General features: G+C 45.5%; 1 protein-coding gene across 1 annotated transcript; it reads right to left on the bottom strand.

Annotated features, from left to right (window-relative positions):
• Positions 1-1360: 1360 nt before the first annotated feature.
• Positions 1361-15882, bottom strand: LOC133970396 (C1q-related factor). The gene is made up of 2 exons (XM_062407197.1): positions 14773-15882; positions 1361-1915 (listed from the first exon to the last, which is right to left on the bottom strand). The coding sequence occupies exons 1-2, from the start codon at positions 15379-15381 to the stop codon at positions 1736-1738; spliced, it is 789 nt and encodes a 262-aa protein (XP_062263181.1). The 5' UTR covers positions 15382-15882; the 3' UTR covers positions 1361-1735.
• Positions 15883-20763: the final 4881 nt, after the last annotated feature.

The raw sequence follows: 20763 nt of genomic DNA, 5'->3' as shown, positions 1-20763 counted from the left end.
AGAGAGAGACAAGCCACTCAAAAAAATCCCATTTATTATTTAAATGTATTCAACAATTCCAAAAGATAAGATAGACAAACATTTCATAGATTTCATTTACAAGCTGTTTGTTCTTCTCATCATTATCTATAGAGCCTTCCCACCCTACAGAGCACAATCTCATTGGCTGCTGAGTAAAATATCTGTCATTGGCTGTAGCACAGAATAACTCTGAAAAAGAACAATGTAGCTATGGCACGGCACATGCTAAAATGCAGACACCCACTGGTATGCACACAGATACACACAAACTCACACGGGCAAACACGCACACGCGTGCGCACACACACGCCCCTTTACACTCAACACACACAAACGTGCAGTCATAATAGGCCAAGTCACTCACCCAATCAGTTTCATTCTCTAGCAAGCTGTCAGGCCGCCATGTTGAGTAAATATTACCATAATTCCTGTGTGTCAGTGAATATGCAGCTAATGAAGGGATGACATCCACTGAAGCTCAGAGACACTGAAACAGAAGAAATTGCCCACTCACAGTTGCTGTGCCTGAACGCCCCGTCTACCTCCCCACCGCCTTGCTCACTTCTGGCTCTGACTCTCCGTCTTTGTGACTCTCTCTCCCTCGCCCCCTCCGCACTGCAGAAGCCGGATTTTTCTTATTCCTCTTTTCTTTTGAACCGCAAACCGCGCAGCAGGGAGGAGGAGAGCACGGGCGCTCTTTGACTTGGTTACCTCAGAATCTGAACTCTGATTTTCGCTAGGTTGTGCCGTGTAGAGCATCTACGTGACGACAGCTAGAACATCGAAGAGACGATTTGAACTCTACATTTTTGAATCCAAACAGCAGCAGGACACTGTGGGTTGGTGAAACGTGTGCGGTGGTGTATGGGGGAGGCTATTGTCTAGATGAGAGGTTTCTGTTGTCAGACACATTAGAAGGTACGGTGCAGGATATATTGTTATTCTCCACATGAACAATATATATATAATAGCCTTGCTATAGCCAGTGATGGAGAGAAACATCCGCTGCCATGTAATACTGACAGTCTCAAGTTGAGGAATTAGTTTTTCCAGCAGTTACATCTCGGAGCTGCATCACATATAACATCTCACAAACCCATTCTCTCAGTCTAACAAGAAATCTTCACACTGGACAAATATATTCTATTTTTTAAATCTCATCTGTGTAGAGTATTATGCTTGTCTACAAAATAACGACACAATCTAAGGGATATTACACGGAAACAACACTACAAGTTTCGGTCAATGGAGTCCACCGACAGTACGGCCGACTGTTGCCCGCTGTGGAAAGAGGAGGTGAGATCATCCACTTTTTGCAGGGTTTTCATTTTTGTTCTGTGCAATGGGGCAGGGCTGAAGAGGAGAGACGATGAAAGCGAGGAGGTTCTGACACGTCGGCATTATGTCGAGGAGCGCAGAAGAAAACCAGCCCACCTCCTCCCCACGTCCCACTCCTCCCACGCCGCCGGGCCCGTCCCCCTCTCAGTGTGTCCTTCGGGAGCTTTGCGTCCAGGCTCGGCTACAGAGCCTGGATGCCGTGGCTTGATGGATACGAAGCAGAGGTGTCCGTGATGATGGAGAGATTTAGGAAAACTAGGAAGGATTCCGGCTTTTTAACACACACCCACACAACCCCCCCCCCCCCCCCCCCCCCAGTCGTACAACTCTTCCTCTCTGTCACTTCCCGTCCGACTGTCTCTGGGTCTGTGTGCCTTCAGTCTGCGTAGAGGATGAAGCCGGAGAAGGTGCTGTACTTGTTGTTGTTGCCGCCGTGGGCTTTGCCTCCGTCCAGTTTGATATAAATCTCGTCGCCCGCGTCCAGATGGAGGATGACGCTGTTGGAGGCGTAGTCGTAGTTCTGGTCAGCGTCTTGGGCGATGGCGCTGGCACGAACCTGGAAGAAAGAAAGGGGCACACGAACATGTAGGAGAACAGGTCGTCTCGTTAGATGCAGAACATTTCAGGGACATTTGCTCAAGTCCAGGAAAGCACTTAATACTCATTCTAAAGACATTCTCTCACATATTGTCAAATACTCTTTTCACATTTGTGGGTTTCTGCTACTAAACCTGAAGCTCTAACAAACCTCTCAGGCTGCAGAGTCCTCTGCATTTGTTATTTAAATACTAGAAAAGAATGTATTCATCCATCCATTATCTATACCGCCTATCCTTAAAGGGTCGCAGGGGGCTGGAGCAAATCCCACCTGATATCTATAATACATATATATTTTAATACAAGAGCAAGATCTGCATAAAATATATACATCAGGCGAAAGTAGCAAGGGGAGCTTCTACAGCTTGGGAATAGCAGGCAGTTGCATACACGCCTGAATATAAGTGCCACAGTTCTTATTTATTGATCGATTTATTCTAATCGAGAAAGCCCAGGACTTCAGATCCAAAACATCTATTGAAAATATAGCAAGATATCATCATCATTTATCTGAAAAAAAAACAACAATCATGACCAACACAGCTATAAAGGAAAATGGAAAAGCCATGAAAAGGAAAGCAAAGAAAACCTAAAACTGTCACTAGACTTTAAAGCACTTACTGCTGCAGCCCAAAGGGAAATTTGTTGTTCAAAAAGAGAACATGTCAGTTTGGGAATACCCAAATAAAAACTATCTGTTGTTGAAATGCCAAACCCCAACGTTTTTACACTGGACACACCAATGGCTCAAGTACTTCTTCATATTGATATTAAACCTACAGGAGCAACCGGAGGGTCAGTCAGACCTCAGGCCGTTCTGTCAAGCAGATTTATGGTTTCAATCTAGCCATCGGTCTTTCATAGAAGACCAACATTGAGCATCGGAACAAAAGGTCTGCAGAAAGAGAAAGTTCGAGAAACCTAACACCAGGGCCAACTCTGGGGGCGTCGGACTCTGGAGGAAATTACTGAGCAATACAATATAGGAAAAAACATCAAGGACGACTGCTGAGTATGATACGACGTATAGATTCTCTGGTGTGAATTTGTATGATTAAAAGATTAAAAAAAAGCAAAGTTTACGTTTACCCTTGTTTGACTGCGTGTGTGTGTTTGTGCATGCGTGTGTCTGCGGGCGTGCCTGTGTGTGTGTGTGTGTGTGTGTGTGTGTTCTGGCTCTTTGGAGCAGCTTCTAAATAACCTGTCCTGACTAATTAAGACCTCCATCACAAACAAGCTCCCTCCCGCTCGCTCGCTCTCTGGGGAGGAAAGCAGAGCTTCGGTGCCAAATGGGCGCTGAAAACAATAGAGGTGCTTTTCGAGCATGTGTGTCGTGGCGTGAAAGAGATTTACACAGCTGTAGATCGTCTGTTGGAATGACCTTGCAATGTTATAAATGAAGTCGCGTGTTTTCGGACGCGCAACTTTTTGTACATGTTGTTTTTGCTGAAGGAAACTTACAAAGAGAGGCGGTGGACTAGTGGCAGAAACTTGGACTATGGGCAGAAAAGGTCTCTGGTTCGTCTCTGGTTCGACTCCACGGAGAAACAACAAAAAGACGAACCTGCATTGATCTATCCAAAAAATCCAAGAGGATTCTCCCCACCCTGTCTAGTGCCCCTGAGCAAGGCACCTTACTCCCCCAACATCTGCTCCCCGGGCGCCGTACATGGCTACTCACTGCTCTGTGTGACTTGCACCAGATGGGTCAAAAGCAGAGGTAAAATTTCCCTATCTGCATGAGTGTGCCTGTGCATGTCTGTGCATGTGTTTGGGATAAATAAATGCATCTTTATCTTAATCTTAAAAAGTAAAGAGACGTACAGTGTCAGTCACACACTGGATGATGCCTGCATATGTGGTGTGCACACAGGTGAGCTTTTAAAATTAAAAGTATTCCACTGATTAATACTGCGCTCCTATACCATTATTAAATAAATAATGTTATGCACGCACCCCTCTGGATCCTCAAGAGGCCTTACGCCTTGTCCAGGTTTGCATTTGAGATTTCCAACACCTGTAAACGGACTGATACGTTCATACAGGGTGAGCAGTGGAGGACTCACTGTCGTTTTAAGTTCCCCAGATTTAAGACTGTTATTGCGGTTGTAAAGGACACACCTCCCCTGAGGCCCAACAAAGCATTTAAATTAAAACAAGCCTCATAGCTAAAGCCACAATTCGCTACACTTTAGTGCTAGTTACAGGTTTCTAGCCCTATATGCCCCCGAACAGCGGCTAAAAATAGACCACACCCCTTGAAACCGCATTTAAATCCACTGGATCCCGATTTTTTTTTGGATCTGCGTGAAACTGCACGAGCATCGATAACTAATTCCTTTTTTTCCTCAAAGTTCTCACATAATTCCCTGAAAAATCAAGAACTGAACAGTCAACCTTCACATTTTGAGTTACAGTAACTTTGATCCCCCAAAGAAGTAACTTTTTAACCCAGATGTAAACCCAAAATGAAATGAAGTGACTGTAACCTCGAAGATATTGTTTCACCTCAAGTCCAATGTGTACGTTTACAGAGCAGAAGCAACAACAATAATGTTCCACTCGCCAAATGCTAATAGTCGGCCTTGATTGTCAGCGGTATTGAACAGTTACTAACAAGGACACCCGCATCAGTCATAACTGGTATAGAATACAGTCGAACGAGAGGATCATTATTCTCTCCGGAGATGAAAAAGAAAGCAACTGTACATCCTTTAAAGCAGCCACTGGTTAAATAAGCCAATTAGTCACTTAGTCTGGTCACTGGGGTTGAATCAGAATCAATAATTCATGCGTGTTCCAAGTGTTTTCCTGTGGCTCATTATCAGGTCTCTAAAGTCCGCTCTGGCCCTGGCCTCGGTGTTTGCAGGCAGATTTAAATCGGAGCTTTGGGGCGGCCACACAGACAACATCGGGCTGGCCCAACAATTCATTTTGCACAATTTAAATAAATATATTTAAGGTTTTACTCAAACAATCCCCTTGTTCCATAATTAATATCACGCTAACCTCCTCTAAATCATGTTTGGCGCTTTGTGCTTCTAATTGAAGTGCTTGTACTCTCACTCAAACACTCTCTTTCTGTGGATTCGGTGAAATTGATACTAATTCTTCATTAATTCTAAACTCTCGTCTCCTGTCGATTTTCTACCACAACCTGCCGATGGGAACATACGGTTCCAGATGTGGAGGTTGTGAGGAGGCGGTGCAAAGTTTTTTATTAAACAGCAAACTTAAAGATTTTTATAAACTGAATAATAACTGTAACATGGAAGGATGGATTTGTATCTAGGGAACTATTGGTATAAATCTTCGGATTTCAAACTGCTAATGATGGAAAGATTTGTCAGAAAATTCTGCCCAGGGAAGAAGTGAGTGGGTGAAGTGCCTCTCTCCACATCCGCACAACGACAACGAGGCAGACCTGCACTGGAAAGAAGCATTGCTGTAAAAAGCATTGAAGTGGCAAGGTGCCATATCTGTGACACCTTATGTTGATCCTGATTAAACCAGACTGTTTGTGTTACACCCCATCACTTCACAACACATCATTATATCCATCATAGGTGTGAGATCCATATATTCATATTCCACTGCCTCAGCTGCTTCTCGTGGTCTCTGCTATCTTCCACGATTCAACGATAAATACAGACATTTTCAGAAGTTTCCCCCAAAATGAAAAGTTATTTTAATTACTTGCAGCTAACAATTTCTTTTTTTTCCCTATTAAACCATTAAGTAATTATTGTCCTTTTTCTATCCAACAGATGCTCACACCACTGAATGATTTCCAAACATAGACGAGCTGTTTTCTTTCGCGTCGCCTTCAGCTCGCAGGCGCTGAATCATGGAGCAGAGAGGAGCAAGGCTGACGCTGCTTCAGCTTTTTCAGCGACATCATTGATGGTTAAGTAAAAACAACTCGAGTTTGTAATTGAAGGTGAAAGTGAATAAAAAGGAGAATTTGTGCGTCTGGATATCATGAAGCATGCGCACATGGAAGGAGCATTTCGTTAATCGTTCTCAGGCTGCACAGAGAACAAGACAAACTTCTCTTCTTCTATCAAAGCACACGGCACAGACAGGATGTCTGATCGGGAAAGAAAAGAGAAGATCTGAGGTTTGTCTCAAAGTTTTTAAAAACCACACCGTCGACTGTAGCGGTTGCGTCGGCGTGAAATTAAAGGCTAATCTGAATAATGAAATTCCGAGGTGAGGTTTTAAGATGCAGTAGTAATATATTCAATATTGTACAGTTTTTTTTTTTTTTATTGTTTATCCTCCTGATTAAATCTAGCGCAGCTCATATCGATGTGCAAACAAAGCCTCCTGTTCTGATTCCGAGATGCCGGTGTCCAGTGCATATTAATATGATGGGATGTGCCCTGAGTGTGCCAAGTCAACACCGTCTTATTAGAGGTTTACCTCTTTTGAGGTTTAGCGGTGGCGGTAGCGGAAGCGGGGGGGGGGGGGGGGGTGGGGGCTGGTGATGTCGGCTCAGGTGGATTTGTCAGTCGGGATTTTAATGAAAGTTTAAGAAAATATTTGCCTTTACAGTTGTTCACACAGGACCCGGGAACCTGAATGTCAGAGACGGGTTATGTAACTTGAATTATTTTCTTGATTGTTCTTTAAGGAGCTAAATTTACGACTCCTTCAAGGGAGTCGTTTCACCGATTTTCTTTCTGACCGGTGGAGGAGGTAAAAATATAACATTTTCCTTTAGTGAGCAAAGCCCCGATCCTTCCAGTTCTCTCACATTGATATTATTGTTTTGTTTTGCTTCTTCGCTCTAATGGTTTTTATCCCCTTCTGAGACTCTAACTGCCGCAGTCGAGGCCTCCTTCGTTTGCCTTCAATGATAAGCACGCATGAATAAAACCTCTCGCTATTTTTGAAATAATGATCTGGGAGTTTATTTATTTACTGTATAATTATTTATTTGTTTTCCTCTTTCACACAAAGAACTTGTTAGGCACATGAGCCAGAGGTTCAAATGTAGGATATGGCAGACGTATAGCGAGAGATGAGCAGGACTAACAGCCAATTGGCAGTGCGTGACCTTGACGCGGCGTATGTAGAGCAACTTTGACAAGACAAACAAAGCATGAGGCTGTGAAGCGCCGGAGCCAGGCGATGGTAAATGAGGTGTCAGGCAATGTTGTCTTCCTCGTGGCTGCTCGTGCGTGTTTGCATCCGTCACTTCGTCAACGTGATGGCTTTGATTGAACAACACTCTGGAGTGGAGACGCAAGAGAAGTCCAGGCTGCGCACGGGCTTAACGGACGATGGTGTGCCTGGGAAAGTGAAGAGTGGATCCTCTCTAACGCGTGCACTGTTTAACTGTGACTACGGAAGCCGCAGTTATCAATAATGATGGTTTTTTTTGTTTAAAGATGCCGCCCCCGAAGACGGCACGTTCCAAAACACTCCTCCTCGGCCTTGTGGGATTTCAACTACAACCAACAGATCCTATTGCAATTTATTTAAAAAGATGTTTTACACCACTCTCATTTGGCTGCTCTGCTTTCATTTTAAGCCGTTAAAGCACACTGTTGATGAAAACGACGACAATCTGAGGCCCTGGCTACACGTTGTGTCTGGCACCGGGGGGGGGGGGGGGGGGGGGGGGGGGGGGCTGCAGAGTCGCTCTGGGACAGTGATCTTACGAGAGGCTTTGTCACCGGGACAAGGACATGTCTCGTGGCCGCTCTGACAGGGGATTTGTTGACTCGACGCCGAGCCTCCATTTTGAATCGACGAGTCTATCGGCCCTCTCTAAATCAAAGTGCACTGCTGTCTAATTGTGTTTGAACATTCCAGCCGTGAACTGCATGCTTAATAGCAGCTTAGCCGGCTTGCCACTGCTATCGAGCCCGCTCCAACGCTTGACCGCACACACGCACACACAAATACACACACTCAATGTGACAGAGGGGCAAACACACACATCCATATGCATCCCTGTGTACAAACACACCCGTGGGATGCAGGTTTTGATGAAATAATGAGGACGGCAAACCCACGACGGGTTGCCGGAGAGTTGTATAATCAGGTAGCGTCGGGTCTCCTTACGCGCTACAGGTCCATTTGTCGGAGAATTAAAGAGAAAACACGATGAGAGGTGTGACATGGTAACAGGACATTTGCCATCTGTCAGACGAGAGTCGGAAAAGGCCTCCTGAATTCAGTTCACCAGCTGTTCTCTTTGTACCTGCTCAGCCTCCTTTGAAACGGGACGACTTTCACTGCTCAAACCTTCTCGCTGTTTGTTAATCTGCTCGCAGCCACGCTGGAGGTGAATCCGGCGTCAGACATTAGTTCATTAGTTTATCACGTGTCCCGCTGATACCGGATCTGAGCGTTGCAGGAACCGCTAAGGGGGCCCGGCGTAACGGGAACACACAGAGGGCGGAGAGAGGAAGACGACTCCTGGAAAAACTGCTCAGGAAACAGTGGTGGGAGGAAAAATAGATCTCCAACTTTGACCCGCGATCCGGCCGGTCTTCTCTCTCCTGCGTCCGACTCATCACATCCCGTTAATTAGCGAGGTACGCTGTCTGCCTCGAGCGCCAGCACCTGAACTACGATCAGCCCTCGCAGCAGAGGCTTTAACTGTAAAATTGTCCAACTTTGTTCAAGCCCAGCGTGTTTTTCCAGTGAGCCTCCTAGTAACCCTGAGGCGCTCGGGTTTCCCCTTTTTTTCTCAAATAGAAAAGACTCCACTGAAAAACGAGGCCAAGTGAGTTTCCGTCTGAGTGTCTAAGATGATCGGCAAATTGTCAGCTTTGCTCTGACATGCATTATTCATAGAGTATCTGATTCATCCTCTCTTACTAGGGAGAGTGTTGATGTTTTCCCCGTATTCGTTTTAAAGGGGGAGGCGGTCGGTGTTAAACACACTGCGCCGTGCAGCAGCCTGAGTCATTTGGAGCCATTGGCCCGCCGCTCTGGGAGGGGGTGATCGCGGGTGTCGCCCAGGAATGAATTTAGGGGACGGCTAAATGTCAGGGGCGTGGGGAGACACCGAGAGAGAGAGATGTTTGCATAATAGGGCCAGGGGCACTTGTCTGTCTCCAATATGGCCCTCATTATAATAAAAGAAGCCTTGTGAGTCAACACCATTGCATCCTTGAGTCAGCTGGCCACAGGAGGAAACCCATAGCCTATTTTAAACTGTGTGTTTTTTTGATATCTCTCGGTACATGAGATTATACAGCAGCGTTCCACAAGCTGCTGCTGCCGAATGTGAGACGCCAGCTGGGCTCTCATGCCTGTCTGTACAGCCCAGTGCAAAATGCCTCAAAAGTAAATTGAATTATTACAGACAAGTGGTGGGCAGTTTTCGGGCAAGTTTAGAAACTTCACCAGTAAATGATAGATTTTCTTCCCCGTGCTTGCCGATGACAGCCCGGTGTCATCTTGACATTTCCAGTCTGTGTGGTATTTCCTAACAACATGGGCCAATCTTCATTTAATAGCCCTCGCACCTAATTAGGCCAGCTCTAATGTTCCACTCGGCGGAGTGTCAAATCCAATGTCCAATTACACAGCAGATCAAGGCCAAAGGTCCGCCTCCACATACCTCTCAGGCTGATTATAGAAGAAGTGCCCCGATGTACATCACACGGAGAGAAACGGGTCTGTCAGAAGAAGGAAAGAGACACACGTGCATGCACATATACACTTAAGGGGATCAATACTGCGGGCGAAGAGGCCGAGGGACTGAGGGAGGCTCTCTCAAACCCTGCCTGTCTATATTTCAGACAGAGTCTCTCTGTTGCGCCCGGCAGACACACAGAGGCCTCTCAGTGCCGGAGTCACACCACGATGACGAATAGCAGGACTGAACATTACCAGAATGTTAAAATCAATCTTAAGTACTGCTGTTTCAGTGGAGATAACCTCTAACCCAATAGTCCTTCAGATTTTGTTTCTTAAAAGAAAAAAAAAACCCAGCCTGAGTGATAATCTGTTGAATGATTTCTATTTCTGTGATTCACACATTTCTCTGGAGCGGGTGTCAAAATCAAATCAAACAGAGCAGCCCCTCGTCCAGATGGCTCATCTCCCGTGTTTGATGTTTGGATCGACACCGCACGCTCAACACAATGTGCGGGTTTCACCTGGATACACTGAGGCAGGATAAACGGCCGTCATGTGCACCGGAGCCGAAAAACCCCTCCTGGTGGTGCCTTCACGGGCGGAGACGGACGGAGGCCATCGCTCTGACAGGGAGATGACACGCGACTCAGCAGAGCCGAGCAACACTTAAGGTTTAAACAGAGCCGCTGAGGAGACACTGAAGCGAGGTGAGCCCGAGAAGCCAAAAAAACCTGAGAGCTGGAGGGCGCGCCGTAAACCCATTCTGTTACAGTGCAATGCATCACTTGAGAGCAACGGGGAATATTGATGGCGTTGTGTGTTGGGTGTAAATCGATTGGGTGATACCACAATCCAGATGCTCCATTTTTTTAAATAATGTTTCTTTTTTTTTTTAAGATGAAACTTTTCTGTCTGCTCCTGTAGACCGAAGGCGTAGAGGAGAGATGGAGGGCAGAGCACAGTTGGGGCAAAGGCAGTGGGTTCGGTGCTAGGGGGTTGGGGGGGGGGGGGGGGGGGGTGCAAGGCCTGCGCGCGTGTGTATGAGCATGTGTGTATGTGTGCGTAGTGAGACTGCAGCAGTAATTGCCAGGGAAGAGCCATGTGCACGAAGGACGTTGAAGCTTATTAAAGAAGGAGACAGAGTGATTATTCACTATGGTCCTCTTGAGAGACTGACGCTGAAGTCATTGCTTTTAATTAACTCCGAAACGGTTTTGCAGATTAATAACAATATTAAGAAGGGAACGGAGGGGAGAAGCGCAAACACAAATCCTGGATCTGGTTCAAGCTTTTTAATTACAATTAAATAGACTCGGTAGCACAATAGCACAATAACCATGTCTTTTTACGTCCTCTGTCTCTCTCTCCGTCTGCCGTCGCCCCCGATACGTTTTCCGTGCCACTGCCGCGTCTCTCCGGGTGTTCGAGGCAGGTCGGAGGAAAAGCATTTTAATGGTGAGAGTTTAGGGTTGGTGGAATACTTGGCAAGCGAGTAAAAGAGCAGGCGATGGAGGAGCCAATAGAGTTCGCGGAGAGGAACTCGGAAAGCCGCTAAAGTGTACCGCACCGAAAATAGATTCCTTATTTTGTTTGTTTACCAGGAAGCTGACTTTTTGGTCTCGCTAGAAAAGTGTCAAAGTCCTGGGGACAACGCTGCGATTCTTCGGTTGCAGTCTGGCAAGTGAATAGAGGAAGTGGAGAAAAAAAAGAAGAAGTGAAAGTATGGATGTTGATGTTGAACGCAGCTTGGGAGGACCCCTGGAGTGGGAGGAGCAAACACGCTGGATGGAAACAGCACTGCAGGGCCTGGGAAGCCTCGGCTGCACTAAAGCCAAAAGATGATAAAATACTAGTATTGTCTGCAATTCCCTGGCCTCCCCCTGCTCCACCTCACAGGGCAGCTTTTTGCAGCCTTAATGAGCTGCGACTGCAGGAGCCTTCGCTTGATCTCAGCACTTCATCAATGATGTAGCAAAAGCCGGCCCCAACATTTATAACCATTCACCGTCATTTACACAGATTGAGGCTTTGGGGCCTTCGCTGTCGACCAACGACCTAATAAACACCGCAGCAAGTGCTCTGCTGCATAGGACAGAGAGAGACAGAGAAGCAGTTACCACTTTACAAACATTACACAGGTCTCTGGGGATGCACACTGTGTGCGTCTAACTTAAGTACCTCCACACCCTCCTCTTGGGAGCACAATGAAGCGGGAACAGAAGGCCTTTTATTGGAACATATGTTCTCCTTCCCCTATTATACTGTATATCAATGCTTTTACGCCTACCCATAAACATTCCTGTTGAGTGAGACATTACATGTAGAAGGTGATCGCTGTAACTCTTTTTCTTGGCGGCTGTGAACTTGGCGGAGGAGTTAACCTCTAGCTGCCTTGGCAAGACGAACAGATTCATAGAGCCAATTGTTTTATCTCCACCTTCACACGGTGTCAGCACTTGCAATGTAAGGCCCCGGACACTTTCTGCTGAACTGTTTATCTGAAATTCTCAGTACCCCAAAAATAAAAAACTTAGGAACATGAAAATGATCTGAAGCAGGTGGCGGCAGCAGTTGGTGGATTTGGATTTCAGGAGGCAGAGGTCTTTGTGATGTATCTTGTTTTAAAGTTTCATCTCTCTGATGATGGTGAATCAGAAATCCCAAATGTTCATGAAATGGACTATAAATAGCATTCTGTGTGAAGCTGTGATATCATTCAACATGTAAAGTAAAAAAGTCTGTCACCATTACTCATTAGAACACTGTTTATCTATGGGCACAAGATAATTACCTTTTGAATAACTCCCCTCTGTGTTACAGCAAGGATCTGTCCAGCAACTATGAGTGGCCATATTTCATTTTTTTCTCAAATTGGTGGTCATTGGGATTCAGAGTGGAGGACTAAGGATATGTACATATATGTGTGATGAGCTGCAGTCCATCAGACGCAGTGGTGGAGTTGGTTGATCCAGGGTGGGGAATCTAAAGCGGATCATAGCTATGGTTAAAAGGTTTCGTGTAATTTGTGTAGCAAAAATTTGCCTCCCTATGCGAAAAAGGGTGTTTTTAAAGAAGAGCTGAAGTGTAGGTAACAGCTCAGGGCAGGTAAGAACAGTGTTCTGTAATCCGTCCAAAAATCCATTTCTTTGAAATGAGTTGAAGAAATTATTTAACACCTCCCTCCTCCTTTCCAGAGCACAGTTCCTCCCACATGTGGGTCATCACAACATGAACATTACGAAGGAAGTGAACCACATCAGCTTGTCCAGCTGATTTGTTTGCTGATGTCAGGCAATGTTTTGTTCGGGAAACTCAGTCAGCAGCAGCCAGAGGAACACAGACTCACAGGCAGAAGAGCTGCAGGCGCTCAGGTGAGCTCTGATGAAAAAAAAATACAAGAATATTTTGGTAATATAATTTAAAGATGTGACTGAGCATCACTGTGTGGCCACATGCATGTTATGAAACTCTTGTGTTGCCCAAATCCTCAAAGTGAAAGGGACAGATCTACAGGTTTTCAGATTGGTCGTGAAAATGCCTCACAGCAGATGTTTTTATGCCTTTATTTTCTAACTGCGTCTTCAAAATCGATCGCATTTAATAAACTTAATCAATCAATGTATTCGCACTCAGTTCAAGTCCACGTTCTGCAGATTAAGCCTCTGTTCGTGCTCATGTGTGAGGACACGTGTGCGTGTGAATGAGAACTCAAGACAGAAAGCAAGTGTGAGTATGATTTGGGCCGTCTGTCCAAAATAGAAAGGAAGGTAAAAACCAAAGCTACGCCCTTGCAAGACCCAAAGTGCAGCTGAGCTTGTGGAGCTTCTACATTAGAGATGCATGACAATGTGTGAAATGAAATAAAGGCGGCCCTTTAACCTCTTCCTTTTCATGGTCTCTTGGGATATAATGCACTTTAACCCTGAATTGAACTCTCACAGCTTTTAGAAAGTTTTAATTATCAATTATCAAGTGACTGATTTTGATTGCAGACATTTTGCAGGATTATATTTGGAGTGTTTAAAGTGTGACAGGCTGCCTATTTTCCAATTTAACATGAATGCATTTCATTTTTATGGCAAACTGATAAAGGCACAGTTATAGCCACAAATCAAACAATGACTGCAAATAATTTCATCTTCTTTCCTATTTTTTTGTGTCACCGGCAAAACGTTATTTCGAAGCCTCTTTGAAGAGAAACGATCTGACGGGCTGATCGGAGAGCTGCACACTACACTGGCACACATTACCAACCTGAGAAGACCCCGAGGGGCGCAAAACTAAATTAGCGCCCCATTAAAGCGATGCATCAAAGAAGCCGTGAATAGATCATATAGACGTCCTAATGCATTTATCACGACTGCAGAGACCGATGGATGCAGCGGCAACATGCGGTGGGTTTGCACAGACACACAAAGTGTTGTCCAAATATTATCCGTGTAATTTCCATTAAACCCACCCCTCCCCTCGACTCCTTACACCTGTACCGAGCAGACTTGATCGGATCTAAAAGTTGAGTGTTTTGTTATAGAAACGTGTGTTCTCGTCCATGCAATATTGTATTATTTTAAATTATAATAATAATGTTATTAATGAAAATCATGCGTAAAAGTCAAATCTCCAAATACGATAGCGCACGTCCCTCCGCATGCACTCCACAAAACTAAAGTATATGGCATCGCATCTCTACTCCACTGGATTTGTTTTAAATTCCTGCAACTTCTCATCCTCACTTGCAAGTCCAGCACTCCGACACAAAGTGGGATTAGCGGAGGAAAAAGAGAAAACATGGAACGCGCGATCGGTCTCCAAACGTTACGGCGTGAAGGCGCACGGACCGGCGCGCACACACCGGCTCATGCCGGCTCACACCTACACCGTGACCGTCCCCTGGATCGCATTTGTGCACGCGGCAATGTCAGGACGCATCATGCTAGGAAGGGGACGCGGGTCCCAACCAGTCAACACTTCTTTATCTCCGGGCGCGCCGGGTGTCACAGCTGTGCGCTCTGGGCTTTAGAGGCGCATGGCAGATGCGCACGCCTGACTCGCAAAGTCACTTTTTATTCACTGGCTTTAAGAAGATTAAAAAAAAAGCTACCTGCAATGTATGGATGTCTAGGACAGAGCCACAGAGGACGTGGAAGAGGAGAGTGAGCCTCAGAGTTTGAGATGTTAACATTGGGGAGAGGAAACCTTGAAAGCACTAACCTGGCCGTTCTTGCAGAGGTCTGCCCACATGCTGGTGCCATCCCCTCCTCTCATCAGCACATGGTAGATGAAGAAGTATGTGCCTGGTATGCTGCAGATGAACTTGCCCGAAATGCCATCAAAGTTGTTGCCCAGGTTGGTGACCACGTCGTCAAACTTGAGGATCTCATAGCCTTCGTGGGGGTTCTTAAGCCCCGCGTAGAAGGCCACCCGTGGCACCGTGCTGTAGGTGGCTGTGCTGATAGCTCCATTTCCCCCCAGACCCAAAATCCCAGTCCTTCCCTGATCCCCTCTGTCACCAGGAGGCCCAGCTGGTCCTGGTGGGCCCGGTTCCCCCGGCGGTCCAGGTGGTCCGGGCTTGCCTGGCCTGCCAGGCTTCCCCTGTGGGCCTTGCAGTAAGGTGGAGGGTGGAAGCACGTTGCCTTGGTCGCTCAACGCCTCAGCCTCAGCCTGGAGACTGGTGGAGCTGGTACTGCTGGCCGGAGTGCCCTTGTTCAGGTAGGGGTCGCACACCATGCGACAGGTGCCCAGCATCTCATAGTGGCTGGCATCTGTACCCACTGAGCTAACGAGCACAGGGATGAGTACCACCAGCACCAGGACCAGCATAACCCCTACGGCAGCCGCCACCAGGGTCTTCCTCCCGATGCTGAGTCGGGGAAGGGGCTGCGCTGCCAGCGTGGGTCTCCCGGGAGCAGAAATGGTGACTGCTTAGTGTAAGGAGCCTGTCACCGAGGAGAGGGACCCAGAGATCCCGAGAAGAGTTGCAGGAGGAGCGGCGAGTGTGTGAGGGTGAGACAGAGACCCACATACACTTGATACACCCCACTGCTCTGCTCAGTCACACTTAACTAGGCAACCAGTCACTCACACATACAAAAGACTTAAGGAAGCCCAGGCATACAGAGGGAGACATTCAGCATGTACTTACAAACACATTCTGACTAGTGGGAAGAAGAAGCAAGAAGGATGCAGAGCCCAGAGGAATGGAGTGAGAGACAGAGGGAGGGAGAGAGAGAGAGAGACAGAGAGAGGGAGGGAGAGGGATGAGAGTGTGAGAGACACAGAGCAGTCACTGGATCTCTATTTGTGCATGTGTGTGTGTATGTGTGTGTGGTGAGTTTGTGGTGCCGGATTCTCAGGCTTGGCTTTTTATACGGCAATAGCGGCGGAGCCCCCTCCTCTCCTCTGCTCCCCTATCGAGTGAGAGGTTGGTGTGGTTACGTCCCCTTCTCTCTCTCTCTCTCTCTCTCTCTCTCTCTCTCTCTCTCTCTCTCTCTCTCTCTCTCTCTCTCTCTCTCTCTCTCTTGCTCTCCCTCGCTCTCGCTCTCCAGCTCACTGAGAGGAAGAAGGACTCTCATCCCGTTGCATTTTATTCTACCACTCTCCTGAACCACAGAGGAACCAACACCCCCCCCCCCCCCAAACTGACCATCTTGCTCCTCTCCTTTCATCCCTCTCTCTTTTTCTCTCCTTGCTCTCCCTCCTTTTCCCCACTTTTGATGCTGTTTCTCACTCCCGTGCTTTTCTCTCTCTCATCAGCATCCAGCCTCTAAAAATAAAGACGGAGATGTGGAAAGACAGTCTTTTTTTTTTTTTATCCGGACGTGGGCTCGACAGATTCATGCGTACATGTGCACAGACACAAGACAACACTTAAATCTGCTCAATCAGCTCCTTCAATAAAAAAAAAAAAAAAAAAGGTGCTAATTACAGAAGTTGATGCCAAGAACGAACTCAGGAGCCAGCAACTTCATCTGTTCAACGCAAACAGAAAATGCAGCTACATGTTTAGAGGATGTATTAAAACTTTAAAATGATCTTCGTGGTACCTCACAAGGGGCCACTTTCTAAGGGCAAAAGCAGCAAATCTATTTTTCCGTTAGGGGCCACTGACATCTGCTGTTATTTTATTCCCCCTCTTTGCCTTTCCCCTACGTCAATAACCGTGTTTTCTCCACCTGAATGCCCTGACACCATTTCTTATTGGTGTCTTTTTTTAGGTATTGATTTCATGGTTTTTATCAAATTAAGGGACCTGGTTGGGAGAAAAAAAATCCATATGCAGCAATGATGTCATTTGTTTGACATTTTCATCCCTTAGAGTGATTAATGTCGAAGTAAGAAAGCAAATAATAAAGTCTGCAGATGGCAAACAAACATATGTCATCATGTGAAATCTGTGGAGTGTTTGCGAAGACGTCGGGATAATGCAGTCTAACGGACGAACAGGATCAAGACAGGGCGGGAGAATATGGCACGTTCACGTCAATAGGAAGAGCCAGTCGGGAAAGGGGCGGTCATTACTGGTTCACGAGAGGTAATGGTGAAAACAGCAGGAGAATGCAGGCTTTTTTTTCCCTCTGAATTCCAATGTGAAGCCAATACAGCTGTAAGCTCAACAACCACAAACCACCAAACAGTGTGCAGTGTTGTATTCATTAGCAGATTGTGAATTCATTATCAACTTGAATGGAACTCGGTTGTGGATTAACCTGAGCTAAGGCCCAACAGTCCCCCTGGATTCAATCAAGCTGCACACGTGTGTCCATATTAGTCCCCGGAATATGGATGATTTCTTTCATCCAGATCCATGAATTATTTCCTGGAAAACTGATGGAAATGTCGTGATTAGGAATTATTAGATCTACCCCTTTGTCCATTATTTAATGGGTTCTTTGTTGGACCATGTCCCATCTTTCCAACAAGTTTAGTGGAAGTCCTTTCTGTTGTTTTTGTGTGTAATCCTGCTGATAAAAACAAACCATCCAACCAACCAACAAACGGCAGGGGAGAAGCCATAACGGACACAGACGACACGTATCAAACCATTGTCTTCATTTTCTTTCGCTTTTCTTTCGGATGCGTCGGCAGGTAATTGGTCCACCAGGTGTTTCTGCAGATAAATTCCATCAGCCTCAGTTTAAACTTTAAATCTGCAAGATCTTTAAGGCTCCTTCCAGATGTCGTGGTTGCCTGTCTCCGGGACTGCTTTGTGCAAAAGCTGGGCCGAGATCTTGTGAGCAGGAGGCCTGAATATCTGCTACCACCGTTCTTGACATGTCACAAGTTTTCTGTCTCTTTGTCATCATTAAGTTTAAGTAGCAAACTCACAGCCTCACCAGTTGAATGTCTAATTTATCACTGAGTCTGTTAGACATTCCCAAATAACAGACACAACAGGTGTTCCTCAAATGCATATTTGCCTGTTTTTGTTTTATTCCTGCGGTTACAGACATGGAGTTTGCCTATATGAAGAAGCACACAAGGCCTAAATTGGTTTTTGAGTTTGTTTTGGTGGGAGTGTACGGGGGGTGGGGGGGAGGGGGGGGCATTGTTTGTTCTCCTCACCTGCCAGCTGGAACTGCCAGTCAGATCAGTTTGCCCCAAATCTCTAAATCTCTGAACCACTGAGATCAATGCACACCGGAGAGGACAAACAGAGAGTGATAGCAATGAAAGAGAGAAAAGAGAGACGGGTAGACGAGCGTCGGAGAGGCAGAAGGGGAGCAAGGTAAGACATGGAGAGGGAGTTAACTGCTGTGACAGCTGAGCTTTATATCAGTGGAGCTGGTTTGTTTCTCGTGATTTGTCGGAGCATATGGAGAGGATCCAGGAGTGCCAATGACAGTCGTTGTGAAACATAGTTTAATGGAAGTGATGGCAAGTTTTGAAAGCAAAATAGCTGCATATGGCAGAAACAGATTTTTCAGGAGCTGAGATGCTTTTTTTTTTTTTGACGCCTTACAAATGTCAGGTTTTGGAAGGACAACGTTCCGACCAGCTCCAAGAGTTAATCTTTGATGTAAACCTGTTCCAATGTCACACAATGTCATTCTGTAACTTTCAGTGCAATATGGTAGAAAAAAATGATTTCATTTTTTCAAGTCCCCCTCTGCGGAAAATGAAGTTTTTAAAATATGTCAACATGTCCTCCTTGTGCCTTTTATATGGTAAAATATATATATTTCGAGTATTTTCCTTTTAACAACAAATGCCAGTCAGAAGAAAACGGAGTCAGCGTTTGTGATGTTACAAATCTAATAAACGTATCCTTGTAGGTGGGACTTAGTAACTGGAAAAGGCTCCTCAGCTTCAGTGAGGATTGGGAGACGATAGTAGTGATGGGGTTATTAGCATATTAATAAGTATATGCTAATATATATATATATGAAAATATGAAATATAAATGAAATGAGGAATACAGGTGTGAAATCACATGTTTCATGGCAAAACATTTGAATATGAAGTTTTAAGGAACAAATACGAGTTTTATGAAGAGTGGGACTAAAGGAGAATACAAAATGTAATCTGAAAAATTAAACTTTTGAATTAAAAAACTTTGATGAATAGATAGATAGGCAATATACAAATACAATTGAGTAGGATCTATTTGAATACAATAGTAGTACAGTAAAATACAAGTTACACAATGTAGATTCAAATTCATTTTTAACACTGTAAATAGACTGTATAGTAATTTGCTTACAAAATTGAGATGTGTTGTAAATTTACAAGATTACATACAAAAAAAAGCATAATTATTTCACTTGCTACATTGTAACTCTAAAATACAATATTAAAGTGTGAAGTTGCTGCCAGTTAAGTACTGTTAATATACAGATACAATTTTAACAGTGTAGGGTTCGGTCTCTAGTCGATGCACAATGGTCATGATTACAAAAATAAGATCAATCTCCAAACAGTCAGTTATATTAGACACAGACTACAACAAGGGCGATAGCTTCTGAAACCCTGAGCAGATGTGAGGACAGGGAGCAGGAAACAACAACCCAACAACCAACAGCATCAGACACATCCAAACACACCTCAAAAGCTTTTAATCACTTTGTTCTCACTGCTTACAAAGAGACGGGGAGTCAGAGCAAATGTTTCCAAGGGTTCAGAAGTACACACGGGAAAACCATATAACATAGAGGAGTGCAAAAAATAAGGAAAAAATAGATTTTGTTTTTAGTTTTTTTTTTCATGAGGAAAGTTTAACGGGTCAAAGAAACAAAACAACATCACAAACATGCCAGCAGACACACTAGAAGCCTCATCTCTGGTTGAGCTTGTGTCTCTGATTGCTTCCCTTGTGTTGCTCCTGGCCAAAGCCCATCAAAGGGCTCCTTTCATAAGTGCCAGGATCAAGCCACTGCTGTGACTGCTTGGCACCCACTGAGGTGGCCTGGAGATGGTGAGGGGCGGGGGGGCATTCAAAACAAAGACGGCGAGGCAGAGGAAGTCCGAATTGACGACAGCAACTGAAGGGGAGATGGCGCATTTGTGCATTTAAAGGAAAATTGGAAAAGGAAAGAGGCTGAGTTCGGAGGGGGAATTGTCCACTTAGTTTGTGGAGTAAGTCTGCTTCTGCTCCGGAGAAGGGGGAAAGAGGGCATTTGTGTTTGAGTCTGGGGAGGCACTGTTTTATATACAGTATCTGCTGCGGAAATTAATATGTATTTGCTTTAAGCCTTCTCTGGCTCAGTGATTTCCTGCTGAAGGTGCAATTTAATGCACAGGATGTCCAGGTGAATGCAGGAGCGGTGAAGGACATGACTCTGGAGGAAAAGAGCAACACAACAGAAAACACACAGACACACGGGCCCTGCAGAAATCCCCTCAGGCCGTGTGTTCTTCCTCAGTACAGGAGCCGCGGGTCTATCAAGCCTGACGTCTGCCCCGTCCACTACAGCATGTGACAGCGTTGCATTTTTACGCGACACAATAACTGACTTTGCAAACCGGAGCTTGTCCAGAGTTTGTCTGGTGTTCCTTCGTGTTTACGGGGGGGGGGGGTTCTGCATAGCGGTACGTCACACCAGAGTGATTATGACATGTCGCAAGCACTTTTCATGTTATGTCACATGCAGTCAAATCAGCCCTATTGCTTTTCAGTGCAATGGGATGAGCCCGGTCGCATGCTCTGGATATCTTTATGGAATATTTACTGGCTAATTACACACATACAGTTGTCTGCCAAGAAAG

This window comes from Platichthys flesus, chromosome 16, assembly GCF_949316205.1.
Source record: "Platichthys flesus chromosome 16, fPlaFle2.1, whole genome shotgun sequence".
Taxonomy (NCBI): Eukaryota; Metazoa; Chordata; class Actinopteri; order Pleuronectiformes; family Pleuronectidae; genus Platichthys; species Platichthys flesus.
The sequence above is the reverse complement of the archived record's forward strand: the minus strand, read 5'-3'. Positions and strand labels throughout refer to the sequence as shown.

What these genes read in the sequence shown, in the direction of transcription:
- LOC133970396 (XM_062407197.1), bottom strand. Translation starts at nt 15,381, where the DNA reads ATGCTGGTCCTGGTGCTGGTGGTACTCATCCCTGTGCTCGTTAGCTCA. An exon ending in ACCTCTGCAAGAACGGCCAG is followed by an intron (nt 1,916 to 14,772) that starts GTTAGTGCTTTC and finishes TCTTTCTTCCAG; the next exon opens with GTTCGTGCCAGCGCCATCGC.